Source organism: Neolamprologus multifasciatus, chromosome 18 (assembly GCF_963576455.1).
Source record: "Neolamprologus multifasciatus chromosome 18, fNeoMul1.2, whole genome shotgun sequence".
Lineage (NCBI taxonomy): Eukaryota > Metazoa > Chordata > Actinopteri > Cichliformes > Cichlidae > Neolamprologus > Neolamprologus multifasciatus.
The window spans coordinates 34821182-34837256 of record NC_140456.1 but is presented as its reverse complement, the minus strand read 5'-3'; the positions used below and the strand labels follow the sequence as shown (position 1 = coordinate 34837256).

The window sequence follows — 16075 nt, the reverse complement described above, 5'->3', positions numbered from 1 at the left end:
AAATAGCAGTTAAAATTGCCACCAATTATTATATTAGACATATTATAATCAGAAATTAGGTCAAATTTTTTGGAAAAGAAGTCAGGACAGTCAAAATTAGGGGCATAGATATTTAGCAAAACCAGTGGAAAAGAGTTAATGGACCCAGAGACCAAAACAAATCTCCCACCCGGATCAGTAACGATGGATCCAAATATAAATGGAGTGGTTTTCCGTATAAGTATAAGTACAGTTTCCTGAAGAAAAGTTATATCAGAAGATAAATGCTTCAAATGTGACATAACCTCCCCATGTTTCAAAGCGCTGCCTAAGTCCTTGCAATTGCAGGATGTAAAAGTCAAAGGACATGTTCCTAAACCAGCAGCACTGTTACCCGCATCTAAATGAGAGGTGGTATGACATATGGACTGGTGAAAAATAATACAAAGGACTGGCATAACAACAGTTAAAACCAAGAACACTGAACCCCACCCCCAAAAAGAAAAAGGCCGCAAAAAAGAACAAGAACCACTGCGGCCCATCCCAGCGAGCATTAAGGGGACTGCCGGGAAGAGGAGCACAAAAAAAACAAAAAAGAAAAAGAGAAAAAAACATTCTTCGTATACGGCAGCTCCGCACCAGACTCCATTAATCAAAACTATAGTTACACCCATAAATCGACTGATTGGGTAAAAAAAGACGCCAACAAATAAAATAACTTATATATGTCCAAAATTATAATATAAACGTTCTCAAAACTTCAAGATAGAGAAAAGTTTCAAGACGTCGTGGCAACAACTTAAAAAAAAATGATAGAAAGCTATCACCACAGAAGCATTTAAAAGATGATAGAACGAATCGCGACTCTCACTATAGGAAGAGAAGAGTGAGAATGTTCAACAATACAGCCGCATCAACAACATGAACAAATATATTACCAGGTCACGATTACAGTGAGTCCAAACCATTCACTGGTCTCAGATCTTAAGCAGGGTCAGTCTCCTTTTTTAGGTGGAAGAAATACCGCTGCACCTCCTAAAGCTCAGCTCCCAAACACTTCCAGACATGTTTACAAAAGTCTGCAGGGAGCCCATTCAATCCAGCAACCTTGCTGACCATCAGCAGCAGCAGGAAGGTCCTGCAAAGCCTACTGTTGACAAAAAGTACATATCCCTTTCACACTTCCCCCACACTGGCACTAACCCACACGCCTTCTTCACCATTGACCTTTCCTGTCACTATTTCTGTGGTAGAAATAATGTCAACATTAAGCTCTGGAGGAAAATCAGTCAGATGTGACAAAAAAATCAGCTCTTCCACCAAACCACAAAGAAAGTAAAGACGAAAGATCACCAAGTGCAGCGTGCACTAGTGCACGAGTGTAATTATAATGTTATTATGCAGTCTTTAATTTCTTTAACCTTTTCCTTGTTTAACTATAAGTATCTGAGACTTATTGTGTGTTTTTTCAGCCAGATCCATATCCACAGAACTCTGCATGTCATATTATACATGAAGTTGGCATACTTTTGACTTGTTTTGCTAAAACTGGAAAATACTCACTCACTTTACAGATTTTCCAAATCTTTCATTAAGAAAGTTACTAATTTCTTCCAATCTGTAAAATTCCCCATTGTATGACTATATATCTGAGTCAGAAACATATTTAGGGTCATTATCATAGTACATGTCTTCTCCTGCAACAGCACCTGGCTCCCTTCCTCCTCACTTTTTAGATATTTAGATAGATAATTAGACAATCTGGAGAATGGTCTCTAAAGACTATTATTAAAAAACATGTGAAAGTATGGCTCTTTAAAAGAGCACATTCCATTCAAAGGGACTGGCATTACAATCATTTTCACCTACAAGAAAGTGCAATAAAGTATGAATGAGATTTATAGAACATGCTTTTCAGTACGAGTGGTGAGTTCACAAATTCAATTCAATGTTATTTATACATCACCAAATCACAACAACAGTATTGTAAGGTAGACCCTACAGTGATACATCCAGAGAAAAACCCAACAATCATATGACCCCCTATGAGCAGCACTTTGGCGACAGTGGGAAGGAAAAACTCCCTTTTAACAGGAAGAAACCTCCAGCAGAACCAGGCTCAGGGAGGGGCGGGGCCATCTGCTGGAGAGAGAAGGAAGACAGGATAAAGACATGCTGTGGAAGAGAGACAGAGATTGACAACAGGTACAATTCAATGCAGAGAGGTCTATTAACACATAGTGAGTGAAGAAGAAACACCCAGTGCATCATGGGAATCCCCCGGCAGCCTACGTCTATTGCAGCATAACTAAGGGAGGATTCAGGGTCCCCTGGTCCAGCCCTAACTATATGCTTTAGCAAAAAGTGAAGTTTGAAGCCTAATCTTGAAAGTAGAGATAGTGTCTGTCTCCTGAATCCAAACTGGAAATTAAGAATCAGAAAGTTAGCGGCCATCCAGGTCTTTATGTCTTTAAGACATTCCTGCAGTTTAACTCATTGGTGTGTGTTATCTGGCTTCATGGACAGATAGAGCTGGGTGTCATCTGCATAGCAGTGAAAATGTATGCTATGTCTTCTAATGACACTGCCTAAGGGAAGCACAGAGATGAGTCCACTGTCAGAGGCCATAAGAAGATCATTTGTAACCTTCACTAAAGCTGTTTCTGTGCTGTGATGAGCTCTGAAACCTGACTGAAACTCTTCAAATAAACCATTCCTCTGCAGATGATCTGTTAGCTGTTTGACAACTACTCTTTCAAGGATTTTTGATATGAAAGGAAGGTTGGAGATTGGCCTATAATTAGCTAAGACTGCTGGGTCTAGAGATGCTTTTTGAGTAAAGGTTTAACTACAGCCAGCTTGAAGGCCTGTGGTACATAGCCGATTATTAGAGATAGGTTGATCATATTTAAGATTGAAGAATTAATTAATGGCAGGACTTCTTCGAGCAGTTTTGTAACCTGAAAGCCGGCAGCACAGGTTCGCTTCCAACCCGTGGTCCTTCAGCTTTTTACTGTAGCTGGATAGTGTTGTGGTAAGACTACACACCTTTGGAGCAAGAGTCGCTTGTTTGATTCCCATCCATTAAGAGTCCTGCCTTGACCCCCCCAACTAATCTGAATCTGAAGTAAGACAGAGGTGGTGTGTGTTGAGAGTAACACAACAACTGAAACGTCAAGCCAAGCTGCTTCTCACTTGTGTGTGTGGTATCTGTTAAAGTGTGGAGACAATAACAAAATTATTCTCTTTTTGTCTGCAACCTGTTCCTGTCACAGCACACAGTGGTGTAACAGGATGCAGTCTGTCCACAGCTTTGACACAAAACATTTCACTGCATGTCGTATTCTGCATGATTGTGTATGTGATGAATAAAACTTGTTTGTTTTTTGTTGTAGGAATGGAGTCGACAGCAGCGGTCCCCAACCCCCGGGTCACGGACCTGTACCGGGCCGCGAGAGTTGAGGCTTGGGTGTGAAATTTATGGTTTTCGGGGGTTTTATTGTTAACTCAGTTTCCCTGGGTTTTTCCCATGTTGTAGTTGTGTGTCTTATTTTAAAAGAAATATTTACACGTTACTATAGCGACCAGAGAGCATTAAGGAGCAGAGAGGAGGATGTTACTCTCAGTGTTGTTGGAGCATTTCAGGAGGACGCTGCTAATAAAGTTACACAATTACACAGTGAATTCGCGTTTATTCTTATATTTACAAAATACCACAGGTTTTATCTTTTATTTTGTTGTATTCATCCGCGCCTACTTTAAGGCCAGTCTGTGAAAATATTGTTGGGAGTGCCGGTCTAAAAGACACGTTGATTGTTTGGAGGAAGTAATTATTGAAGTTAACTCAGAAAGATCAATTGGAGAAAAAGAGTCTAAATTAGTATCAATGGTACTAAGAGTAGCTGTAGATAATATTACATCTGTAGGATGATTATTGGTAATTTTTTCTCTAATGATAAAAATTGTATTTGTGAAGAAGTTCATGAAGTCATCACTAGTTAATGTTAAAGGGATGGTTGGCTCAAAAGAGCTCTGACTTTTTGTCAGCCTGGCTACAGTGCTGAAGAGAAACCTGGGTTGTTCTTATTTTCTTCAATCAGTGACAAGTAGTAAGCTGTTCTGGCTTTGCGGAGGGCTTTCTTATAAAGCAACAAACTATTTCTCCAGGCTAAATGATGATCCTCTAAATTTGTGACACGCCATTTCCTCTCCAGATTACGAGTCATCTGCTTTAGGGTACGTGTTTGAGAATTATACCACAGAGTCAGGTACTTCTGATTAGAGACCTTAGTTTTACAGGAGCTACACTATCCAGAGTCATACGTAGTGAGGAGGTGAAATTATTAACAAGATAATCGACCTCTGTTAGGGTAGCATTCAGATAGCTGCTCTGCTCTGTGTTGGTACAGGGCATTGAAGATGATAACAGTGGGTGGATTATATTCTTAAACTTAGTTACAGCGCTTTCAGAAAGACATCTACTTTGATAAAGTCTACTCTCCACTGCTGTGTAATCAATTATTGTACATGTAAATGTTATCAGGAAATGATCAGACAGGAGAGGGTTTTCAGGAAACACTGTTAAATGTTCAGTTTCTATGCCATATGTTAAAACAAGATCTAGAGTGTGATTAAAGTGGTGGGTGGGTTCGTTTACATTTTGAGAGAAACCAATTGAGTCTAATAACAGATTAAATGCCATGTTGAGGCTGTCATTTTTAGCATCTACATGGATGTTAAAATCACCCACAATAATTATTTTATCTGAGCTCAGAACTAAATCAGATAAAAAGTCTGAGAAATCAGACAGAAACTGTCACGGTCCTGGGTCGGTGACCCAGTGTTTTGAGTTTCTTGTGTCTCTGAGCTTTTGTATTATTATATTAGTTTGTTTGTTTATTCCTTAGTCTAGTGTCTTAGTTTGGCTTTCTTGTATTCTCTTTAGTTTTCTGAGTATTTAGTTAGCCGCCCTCTTTGTCTCCCTGTTATTGTTCTCTGTGTTTCTTAGTTGCTCTTTCTCCCCTAGTCAAGTCTGCGTCTATGTTACATTTCCTGTTTTACTTTGAAGGTCTGTGTCCTACATGAATGTATTGAGTTTCGCTTCCCAGCTGTGCTCCCCTTCTGTGTCTCATTCCCCTCGTTATTTCCCAGTGTATTTAAGCCCTGTGTTTCTCTGTGTCAGTGTCGCGATCTCCCTCATGACTGTGTGCCCCTCCGTGTGTTTCCTCGTGACTCAGTTCCTTTATGACTTCCTTGTTTAGTTTCATATTATTTTGTATCGCCTTAACTTCCGTCAGCAATAAAGCTGTATTTTGAGTTCTGTCCTGTTTTCCTGTGAGTTTGCGTTTGGGTCCTCTCCTGCCTGCACACAGCCTAAACATGGAAGAAACTCTGCGGCCCAGGTGGACGATAGATGATAACAAGTAAGACTGGTTTCTGAGTTTTACAGCTGGGGTGGACAAGGCTAAGCATCAGGCTTTCAAATGAATTAAAAGTCTGTCTGGGTCTTTGGTTGATTAATAGGCTGGTGTGAAAAATTGCTGCCACACCTCCCCCTCGGCCTGTGCTTCGAGGTTTCTGGTAGTTAGAATGACTCGGGGGTGTTGATTCATTTAAAAGAGTAAATCTAATATTTAATAATCCACATTTCACTGTTTTACTCTTTGGTTCAGATGTGGATACTGTATTGTTCTTTCTTTGTGATTGTTTATGTTTAAGTTGTTTGTTGCTGGTTTTTAGTTAGTTTTTTGTCTTTGTGGAAGCTGACACAGTCTCTATGGAGATGGGTTTTTGGGGGGGTAGCAGGAAGAGAGAAGTTGCAGAGAGGCGTGTAAGACTGCAACTCTGCTTCCTGGTCCCAACTCTGGATAGTCGTATTTTGGGGGGGTTTAATAAATTTGTCCATATTTCTCGAAATGAGAGCTGCTCCATCCAAAGTGGGATGGATGCCGTCTCTCCTAACAAGACCAGGTTTCCTCCAGAAAGTTTGCCAATTATCTATGAAGCCCACATCGTTTTCCTCCTCACCGTCACCCAGCCGCCCTCTTTCCCCAGCTGCTCGGGACAATCTGCTGTGGAGAGCTAATGGGGACAACTCTACCTTCGTCTGGACTGGCTACAGGGATGTAGCTAGCTGCAGGTACCACAAGTACCATTATTGATAAAGGAGGCTGAGGAATAACTAAACATCTGATGCAATGAGCAGGAAATGGACAGGTGAAGTGGCGGGTGAATTAATTGAGAATTTGGATGAAACACATGCAGAAGGTGAGAAGCCCAGACTTCCCTCTCCTCGGCCATCTCCTCCAGCCTTTCCGGGGGAACACCAAGGTGTTCCCAGGCCTCCTCACCCTATCTCTAAGCAGAGGCCAGCCACACTTCAGGGAAGCTATCCCTCGATCTTCTGCTCATGGGGGTCCTTTGAATTGCTCTTTGTCTGGTTTCTCACCCAGGACCAATTTGCCATGGGAGACCCTAGCAGGGGGCAAAACCCCCTGACAGGGGCCCTTGGATCCTTCCAGAGGTGTGTCCCTGGGATCCCTGGGACACACGAACCCTTCCACCACGATAAGGTAGTGATTCACGAAGGGGGAAGTTTTTAATTAAATTGCTCGCGCAGATAAGCTACACAAGAACACCATTGTGTGTGTAACAGGAGCAGGTTTCAGACAAACAGAGAATAATTATGTTATTGTCTCCACACTTTAACAGATAACTCACACACACATGAGAAGCAGCTGGGCTTGACGTTTCAGTTGTTGTGTTATTCTCAACAACACACCACCTCTGTCTTACTCAGATTCAGATTAGTGGGTGACTCTGCTTTCAGCTGTGTACTCGCCTACTTCTGCCTGGACTCCAGAGGTTACTGCAGAGTACTGGGTTATTAAAGGTTACTTAAACTGGCTTCAGCTAAGCTCTCATAGCCTCACACTGGTAAATGTTGTGACATTATCATTTACATGAAGGAAAAATATTCATTAAGTTTCAGTCTCCAGGCTTAATCAGGCAAAATTCATACAAATGGCAAACATACAAGCCAGCACTCTTTCTGGTATCAGTATAAATGCAATACAAGTATTATATTTACAGTCTTTAACATGTGTGGATATAGAGGGGAAAAGCCCCCGAGGGATGTCTGCACTAGACACTATGTTAAAGTGTGACACAAGAAGAATCAGACAGCTAATCTCTGTTAGCTCAGTTGTGCACTATGTGCTCATTATACCACGCATGATTATTGACCTTATTATGGGAAAATAACCTCATCTTTAGCACCAAAACATATGAGAAGATAAAAAGACGACACCAGTGAGGTCAGGAAAGCCTCATGATGTTGTTTTGTATTTCACATAGAAACACTTCTCAGTGTGTTGATGCCATGAAACACTTGTGGTCCCTGAGCAACATGACAGTGAAAAGAATTTCACTTTATGGCACTATGATCACTAATGCTTAATGTTAGTCTTCATCACAGCACAAATACACAGTAAAGTGGTGTGTGGCTGACTTCAAACTCAACACTGATCAAAGTTCAATGTTTCCTCCTTTCATTTTGTGATGCTTTTTAACTGTTTTGTATTTAACAACTGCAAAATCTGATTTTCACCCATATACATAAATATTTACTGATATATGGCTTATGTCAACATCTTGTGTCTGTGGGAAAGCTGTTAAATAACCCTGTTTATATTATCTATTTGAAGAAAAAGTCTCTTTTTTATTTGTATTGACTTTAACTAGAAGGTACATCAAAACAAACACATAGATGAGTACAATGTTATTGATTTATTATCTGTTTGCACAGCAGGTACAAGTTGACACAGACACGTGTGGACTGTCCCTCAGGTTAATGAAAAACATTCAGAATTTGCTTTATTGTGTTTTTCTACTTGCAGAAATGCATTTAAATACAGCATGGACATAAATACTCATTTACCCTCTTTCCCCGAGCACTTAGACTGTGGCTCACAGTGTGTTTTATTCACAATATAAAACAGCCAAGAGTGCTGTTTAAAAACCAAACATGGTTTTTGAATGAGCAATCAGAGACACCTTCATTGTGCAAATGAGCATTCCTTCATATCCTGAATATATCCTCAGTTATGAACTACGAAGCTTAAAATTCATGTCACGTAAAATTATTTGCAGCTGCTTCTAAATTTAGAAGCAGCTGCAAACTGATCTTTCTGAGTTAACTAACCAAAGTATCAATGGGTCTTTATACCACATCCCTACATTCTAGGTCTACAGATGTTCACTGCACCGATTAAAATTATCATTATTAAACAGCATGGCTTGTAATAATGTTACTAAAAAGGTAGATGCATGCTAGCATAAAGGTCAGTGCTGGTTGACAGCATGAGAGTGCCAGCAAGAGCAAATTCCAAGGCTGATGGACAGTAAATGACGCTGATTGCAGCAATTTGTTCACTGATAAAAAGGCTTCCCACAGCAACTTCAACTCACAATGTACAATTTACATATAGCAGAATATAAATACAGCAGGGAAAAGATTTCATTGATGAATGCTAACACACTGCAGTGATAAGATATGTAAAGAATTTCTCATTTTATTTAATCAAAGTTTCATTTGTTTTGTTTTGTTTTGTTTTGTCTTTCCAAAAGCCTCTAATTTTTAAACTGATAACCTAACTTTCATTTTTATATTAACAAAAAAATGATATATATGTCATAACAATGGTTACCTGGAAGGAGTTTACATTTGTCTGAGAAGAAAAGAAAGAATGAATCTGAGCAGTGTGCACAAGGTTTCCGAACTGTCTTATTGACAGACACTGAGGTCCTGTGTATGATGTTAATGTTCCCTATACTTTAGACCATGTATATAATCATAAGTCAGTATCATGGCATAGTGAGTGAAAAGCTCATAAATTTGCTTTGGCAAACAGTTAACAGTAGTTGGATCACGAGTTGGATCAAATGCATGGATCAAACATGAACCGCCCATGGTCAGTACTACAAATGTATTTGTCTCTCAAATATGTCTTCAGTCTGTCCACTGGAACTACTTATCATTTTTAACAAACTATAAACTAGATTCTCTGAAGCCTTTTCTTGGGCTCCTCACATGTGTGCAACATATGTTCTTCAGAAGCAACGTAAAGCAGAAAAAACATTCATATGTAGTTATGGATCTTCATTAAAACTGTATAATATATACACTATTTACAATATGAACTTTAAGTCTCTGTCTAAACACAACAGAACCTATTGACTGGATTTTAGTTTGTACCTGAAGTCTATATCATACGTAGGCTGAAGGATACCCAGGCCAGCACGGGACTGGTCAAGAGGCGGGGCGTTGATACCAAGGTCTAAAAGTTCCATGTCAAAGTAAGACAGAACAAGAGTCAAGAACTGTTTGATCTCATACACAGCGAAAAATCTGCCCGGACATTTAGTGACCCCAGAGCCGAAGGGCATGTAGAAGTAACGCAGCCGCCGCCCACTGCGGTAGAAAGTGGTTTTCTCCTGACCCTTGTTGTCCAGAAAACGGTCAAACTTATACTCCTGCAGAGTGAAGAGGAGAAAGAAATAAAGAACAATAAAAAATGCAGTAATTTCTTGGTGAAGAGACTTTTCTTATTTATAACCCATCCGACTCTTACATAGGGATCCTCATAGATTTCAGGATCATAGTGCAACAAAGGCGGATACAAGGCTATGACATCATCTTTCCTTATGTGGTAAGCTTCTTGGTTATCAAGGTGAAGGAGGAAGTCTTCCTTGGCAACACGCACATTCATAGAAGCACTGGAAAGACGCATGGCTTCTTTAATGATGCTGTCTGCAGACATCAAGGAGACAGACATAAAGCGAATACGTTAATGCTAAAATTCTGAACGCTAGTCTTTTAATTTAACAATATTAGGTATGTCACTTTTTCTTCTAGTGATCTAATGACTGGGTAAAATAAGTAATCTCACCCAAAACAGGCATGTTGTCCAGCTGGTCCCTGGTGAGGTTCAGTGAGGGGTCGCTGGGGTCAACTGTCTTACCAGAGTCTCCCAGGATTTTCTGCACTTCCTTGTGAGCGGCTTTCATAGCATCTGGACTCCTGCGCAGAGGTACAGCCTCTTACTGTGTGTATTTCTTTCACTATTCTGTGCTTATATCCTATATTATTTTTATTGTAATAACAATTCGTTTTCTTCAGCAGAAGTTATTGATATTAGGCTGCGTACTGCATTTTAAATTAATACATTTGTTGTGTTTGAGAAAGGAGTTTATGGGAAAAAAAATATTTGAAAAGCTGCTCAATTTTTAATATTTAGTCATGTGGGATGTATCACATCACATATTGTCCAGCACATGTAGATTTCCAATCTAATCGAGTCTTTGGCCCAAAACAAACAAAAATATGTAGCCTGTGCAAAGGCATGGCCCATGATAGTACCTGTGAGTGTTCATGTTAGGGATCAATGTAACACTACAATGTACATCAGCATTACTTTTTATAATAAGTATTTCCTTAGATAGCTGGAAACAACTTACCTCCATGCAGTGCTGGGAAATTAGTGTTTTATTGCATGTAATGTGACATATGACATAACTTAACCATAGGTACCCTACTTAGGATCTGTAAAAAAAAAAGAGCTGTGCTCTCGGATATAAACTGCACAGTGATTGGTCAACAAGACTTTGTGATAAGGTATCAAGAATACTGTGAAGTCTTGATGCATGCTCAGTCATCAATGTAAGGAAAGCTAATTCTGTTAAAGCTAAATCTGGTGGGAAACACATTTCAGTCTCAGCTGACTGCAGGTTTCCCCATTGACTAACAATGTCAAAGGTCAATTTCATGATAAGAACTTAGTGATTCAATGTCAATAACACTTATCAGTTCAGTTCCTTATCGATTCTCTTATCATCCTTATTGGGTTTTCATTGGCTCCCCTTTGAGAGTGACCACCATTGCTAAGAAGCATATCAAGAACATTGCATTTGTACAAATTAATTACATGCTGTGTGGTCCAGTAATAAAAAAGTAATAAATGTAATAATTACACATCTTACACTGAATGCTTTTCTTAAAAGTAATGCAGTATTTTACTTAATTACTCACAGGAGAAAGTACTGTCATGTTACTCTGTCTCATAATTACCATTTAACAATGTGAACCTGTTGGCTACAGTCCTACAAACCAAGTTAAATCCTAATTTCAGTTCAATTAAATTTTATTTACACTGCGTTAAATCACAACAATAAGGTGCTTCATATTGTAAGGTCGACCCTACAATAATACATACAGAGAAAACCCCAACAATCATATGACCCCCTATGAGCAGCACTTTGATGACAGTGGGAAGGAAAAACTCCCTTTTAACAGGAAGAAACCTCCAGCAGAACCAGGCTCAGGGAGGGGCGGGGCCATCTGCTGATTGAAATCAGCTAATTGTAGCGTGATTGCAAGAACCAATAAGCAGGATCTATGGGCAGGTGGAACTGGACTACTGGGAACTGGTTCTCTACAAGAACCATCCATAATCTACTCTGTGCAAATAGTCATGGTGAGCACTATTAACAGAGAGCTGAGGAGTGGCTACAATCAGAGCGTTGCAGGATGGGGAATGATGTACCATTAGCCCCCCCCCCCCCCCCCCTCTTTTCACATGACCTCCTTGACTGACGCTCAGACCAGTGTACATCCTCATTATTGAAGCAGTGACATGTAACCACTGACACACATCAGGGCTTTTTTGATATGATGTTTTTCTGCTTCCCTGGCTGCTGTGTCTGTAGAGATGGTGTCCCTCTATGTTGTAGTGTAATTATGATACTGATTTGTATGCAGGTTTTTCGTACACATAACCTTTTGAAGGCCCCTATTACTGATTGAAATTTCACAGCAAAACAATGTCCAGATGAACAGCATCAGCTTTCTGGTAATGTCCTGCTACTGTACCACTTATTGCTGTATTTTTCTAATTATTTTTGTTATCGTGTGATGTTCGTTCACAGAGTAAATCTCACGAGACTGATTAGCCACACAATTTGATTTACTATTCCTTATGGCTTTTCATGAGACAGCCCATTACCAGCTTACCTGATCATATAAAAGAGACTCCAGAAGGTAGCAGGCAAGGTGTTAGCCTGTGAAGCCCAGAGCAGAGCAACATGGGTCCTGGCTTTGCTGATGTCATTGAAGGTAGATAAGGAGTCATTCAAGATCATCCTCATGGAGATTAAATCGGACACATTCTCTCTCCTGGACAGGTGTTCAGCATGCATGGTCTTAGCTAGGTTCTACATAAGAGTGTATACAAAAGAACATTCAAACATATTAGAGGATGAAAATGTTACAAATGGCTCAGAGGCCTTTGACTCTGACGGATGATCTGATATCGTCGTGTTGGTGTTGTTCCCAGATCATCATGAAAATGTTGTTCCAGGTTCAACATTGCAAGTGACCAATCACATTATTGTGACGTTATTCTTTTGCGCACCAAACCATTCGTGCATTTATGAAATTCCAATGTTGCAAGGACAATATCAATTCTGCTTAGCGTTTATTAAAGGGTTAGGGTTAGGGTCAGGGTTAGGGTCCGTTGATCGGCGGACAAAGGCGGTTTCTCGCAGCTTAAGTACAGTTTTTTGTTTTACGCCGGTTTTTCCCGAAGTCGCAAAAGTATGACATCACAACATTCTGATTGGTCACTTGCAATGTTGATCCTGGAACAACCTTTAGTTTGATGATCTGGGAACAACACCAACACGAGGATATCAGATGGTGCGACTCTGACAGTGGTAGGTAAAGCCTACTAACCTCTCGGGCACTGTAGGCACTTTTGAACACGTGAATAGGCAGCCCGGCCACAAGTGCCGGGAAGATTTTGTCAAATTCTTTGAAGTTCTCCAAAGCATTGAGCACCAAAGCTTTCTGGGCCGCCTGCCGAGCCTGACACTTGTCTTCACCAAGCTCTTTACCAAACAGAGTTAGGTAACCAGATTCAAACATCACCTGAAGAACAGCAGAGCACAAACTTATAAATGACTTTTTCAAGGGTTTTTTACTCACATATGTGGCATGAATTGTGTCCCACCTTGAGTAGAGAATATAGGTGGAGAACCTTTGTAGTTACTACATCATGACTATTCAAGAGAAATGTATCTTCCAGTGGCCAATGCTTTCACTCTAAATTCAAGTTACTGACCTTATAGCAAAAGGCAAATATGCCGTCCACCTGCCAGTGGTCCTTGCTTGGGCTGAGTGTATCTGATTTCAGCATGACATCCTGAAGGTGCCCCATCATTGTCTCAATAAGGGAGGGAAGAGCCTCCCCCTGTAGTGTTTTCAGAAACGTCTGATGGAGGTTCTCTGTGGTGTGGCCATGGCGAGGATCAAAGCTGTCATGACCAAACGCCTTGTAAAGAAAGAAGAGCTTCAGGACTATCGAAAGATCAACCAATAGAATGAGAAAGTGGATCAAGAAAAGTGTCCTAACAGACTATATGATGTAGTCAAATAATATATCTTTTATAATAAAAGATCAAATCACGTCATAAAATTACCTTGACAGATGTAGCAAAATGGAACTTCCTCCAATCAAGGTGTCTTCCCTGCCTGATGACTGAGTGGTAAGAGAAGGGGTCGCACAGGAAGTGGATGTACCTGCCTGCAATTTTGCAGGTGAAAATGTGACCGTACTTCTTCTGGCGGCTGCGGAGGAATTGAAGTGGGTTGGCCCCGAACTGGAGAGCACAACCTAAGTAGGGGATCAAACCATTTTCAACTGCTGGCTCATCTGGTTTCCTGAGGACAATGACAAGAAAGAGATCACAGAGATAACTCGCTTTGTTGGATCTCAGTTGTCTTATCGAATTCTGTAACTTCAGGATAAAAACCCTTTCATTTGTCTGGCATGTGTGTCAATGATTTCTTCAAGACTTCGGCTGCACTGACGCCTTTAGACTGCACTGATTTTGGCAGCAGCACATATTGTGCATTTCATATAGTTCAGCTAATTTAGTAATAAATGAATATCTCAGTGTTATTAAGAAGTCATTATTTTACAAATACAGGTAAGTGTAAACTGAAATGTTCAAATAAAACAATGAATCACAGAGAGCAAAATGTTGGCTGCATCTCAACAACAATTCCAAAACTTTGCAAACCTACAAATCAGGAATGACTGTTGACATAGTCACATAGCAGTCACCTCTGTGTTACTAAATGGCTTGTATTTGTACAGCGCTTTACTTGTCCCTAAGGACTCCAAAGCACTTTACACATCCATTCACACACACATTCACACACTGGTGATGGCAGCTACATTGTAGCCACAGCCACCCTGGGGCGCACTGACAGAGGCGAGGCTGCCGGACACTGGCGCCACCGGGCCCTTTGACCACCACCAGTAGGCAAACATGGGGTTAGTATCTTGCCCAAGGATATTTCGCATGCAGCTAGGAGGCAGCCTGGGATCAAACCACCGACCTTCTGGTTAGTGGCTGACCTGCTCTGCTACCTGAGCTACAGCCACCCATACTTATATATGAGTATGAATATTTTCCTTCATGTAAATGATAATGTCACAACATTTACCAGTGTGAGGCTATGAGAGCTTAGCTGAAGCCAGTTTAAGTAACCTTTAATAACCCAGTACTCTGCAGTAACCTCTGGAGTCCAGGCAGAAGTAGGCGAGTACACAGCTGAAAGCAACGGGTGAAGTGTCTTGCCCAAGGACACAACGAACGTGACTGTCCAAGCTGGGGCTCGAACCGGCAACCTTCCGATTACAAGACGAACTCCCAACTCTTGAGCCACAATCGCCCACATCACTCATTTATTTGAAAATAATAATCATTCTTCTTGTGTATTTCTATTGAAAAGGTTTCTTCAGCCTTTTCCATCTAACCATACAGGATTACAAACATGCATCGGCTCAGCTACAGGCCAGCATGTGGCACAACTGCACAGAGCTATTTACCTAAAAATCAGTCAAACATTTTTATGTGCTGTAAGCTGAAAATTAATCAAAATCCCAATATTCCTGTCAGTGTTTAATTCAATATATGCAGAAGTTAAGTGATATACTCAAGCCCAAATTAAGATTAATGTCTTTCCTTACATCCTACATGCTCTTTCTTAAGTCTTACCTGCGTCTTATCCCCACAGCAAGCCAGAGGAGGCAGCAAAATCCCACAACAACTGCCCAAATCAGAGCAATGCTTAAAATCATGTTGATGATGGTAGAAAGATCCACACAGCCGAGCCCTGCAGAATATGTGAGCAGCTTGTGTGCTATTGAGAGTGACAGTTGTGTGAGATCAGCAGCATGCAGCAGGTTTTTTTATACTTTCTTTGAGCCTCTGGGTGGGTCTGATGATGTCGTCACCGGATACATCTCATCAAGCAACCAGTTAGGCGCTTTCATTATGCAAGATGTTTACTTAACATAAATAAATAAGCAATGAAGTTATTAAGTTAATTTTATGAAGAAGAAGCAAATTTATTTTCTTGGATGTGTGTGGGTTTTTGTTTACATGTTGTATTTATTTTGTGCTGTCCGAAATGTGTGGCTAAAAACAGCTCTCGTCTTAAGTTAAAAGTCTTTTATGATACATTTGTTTTTAAATTTACAGAAATTTTGCAAGAATATTAGAATAAGAATGTTTACATTTTACATGAAAACTTCAAACAGCAATTTCTTAGAAATGTACTGAATAAGTAACATGTTTATATTTTCTGAGAAATAGGATTCCAGGTATACCTGTGTGTGTGTGTGTGTGTGTGTGTGTGTGTGTGTGTGTGTGTGTGTGTGTGTGTAAGAAGTGGCCTTGACCGGAGTCCATGGACAGTGTTGCCTGACTGCATCCTGATAATGCATCTGGATTGATAAATAGATTCAAGGTCACTTCTGTGTCTGTTTGTGTGCACAATGAAAATTTCTTTTGACGTTGCTTGGCATGAGCGCTCTGTTGAGACTTGCAGTTGAGCAAGAAGTGATAAAATCTGGTTTATCAAGAAAGACAACTAAAAGAACAACAAATACAACTAAAGCACATGCATTGTTGCAAAGTGTGAGCATGTCAGTGATGAATCATTAATCTATTTGGAAATACTAACAAG

General features: G+C 40.3%; 1 protein-coding gene across 1 annotated transcript; it reads right to left on the bottom strand.

Moving 5' to 3' along the window:
* Positions 1-7748: 7748 nt before the first annotated feature.
* cyp7a1 (cytochrome P450, family 7, subfamily A, polypeptide 1) lies at positions 7749-15281 on the bottom strand. Its single transcript, XM_085141560.1, has 8 exons — positions 15103-15281; positions 13516-13756; positions 13158-13367; positions 12770-12964; positions 12050-12249; positions 9930-10060; positions 9612-9790; positions 7749-9513 (listed from the first exon to the last, which is right to left on the bottom strand). The coding sequence occupies exons 1-8, from the start codon at positions 15183-15185 to the stop codon at positions 9211-9213; spliced, it is 1542 nt and encodes a 513-aa protein (XP_084997686.1). The 5' UTR covers positions 15186-15281; the 3' UTR covers positions 7749-9210.
* Between the last annotated feature and the right edge of the window lie 794 nt (positions 15282-16075).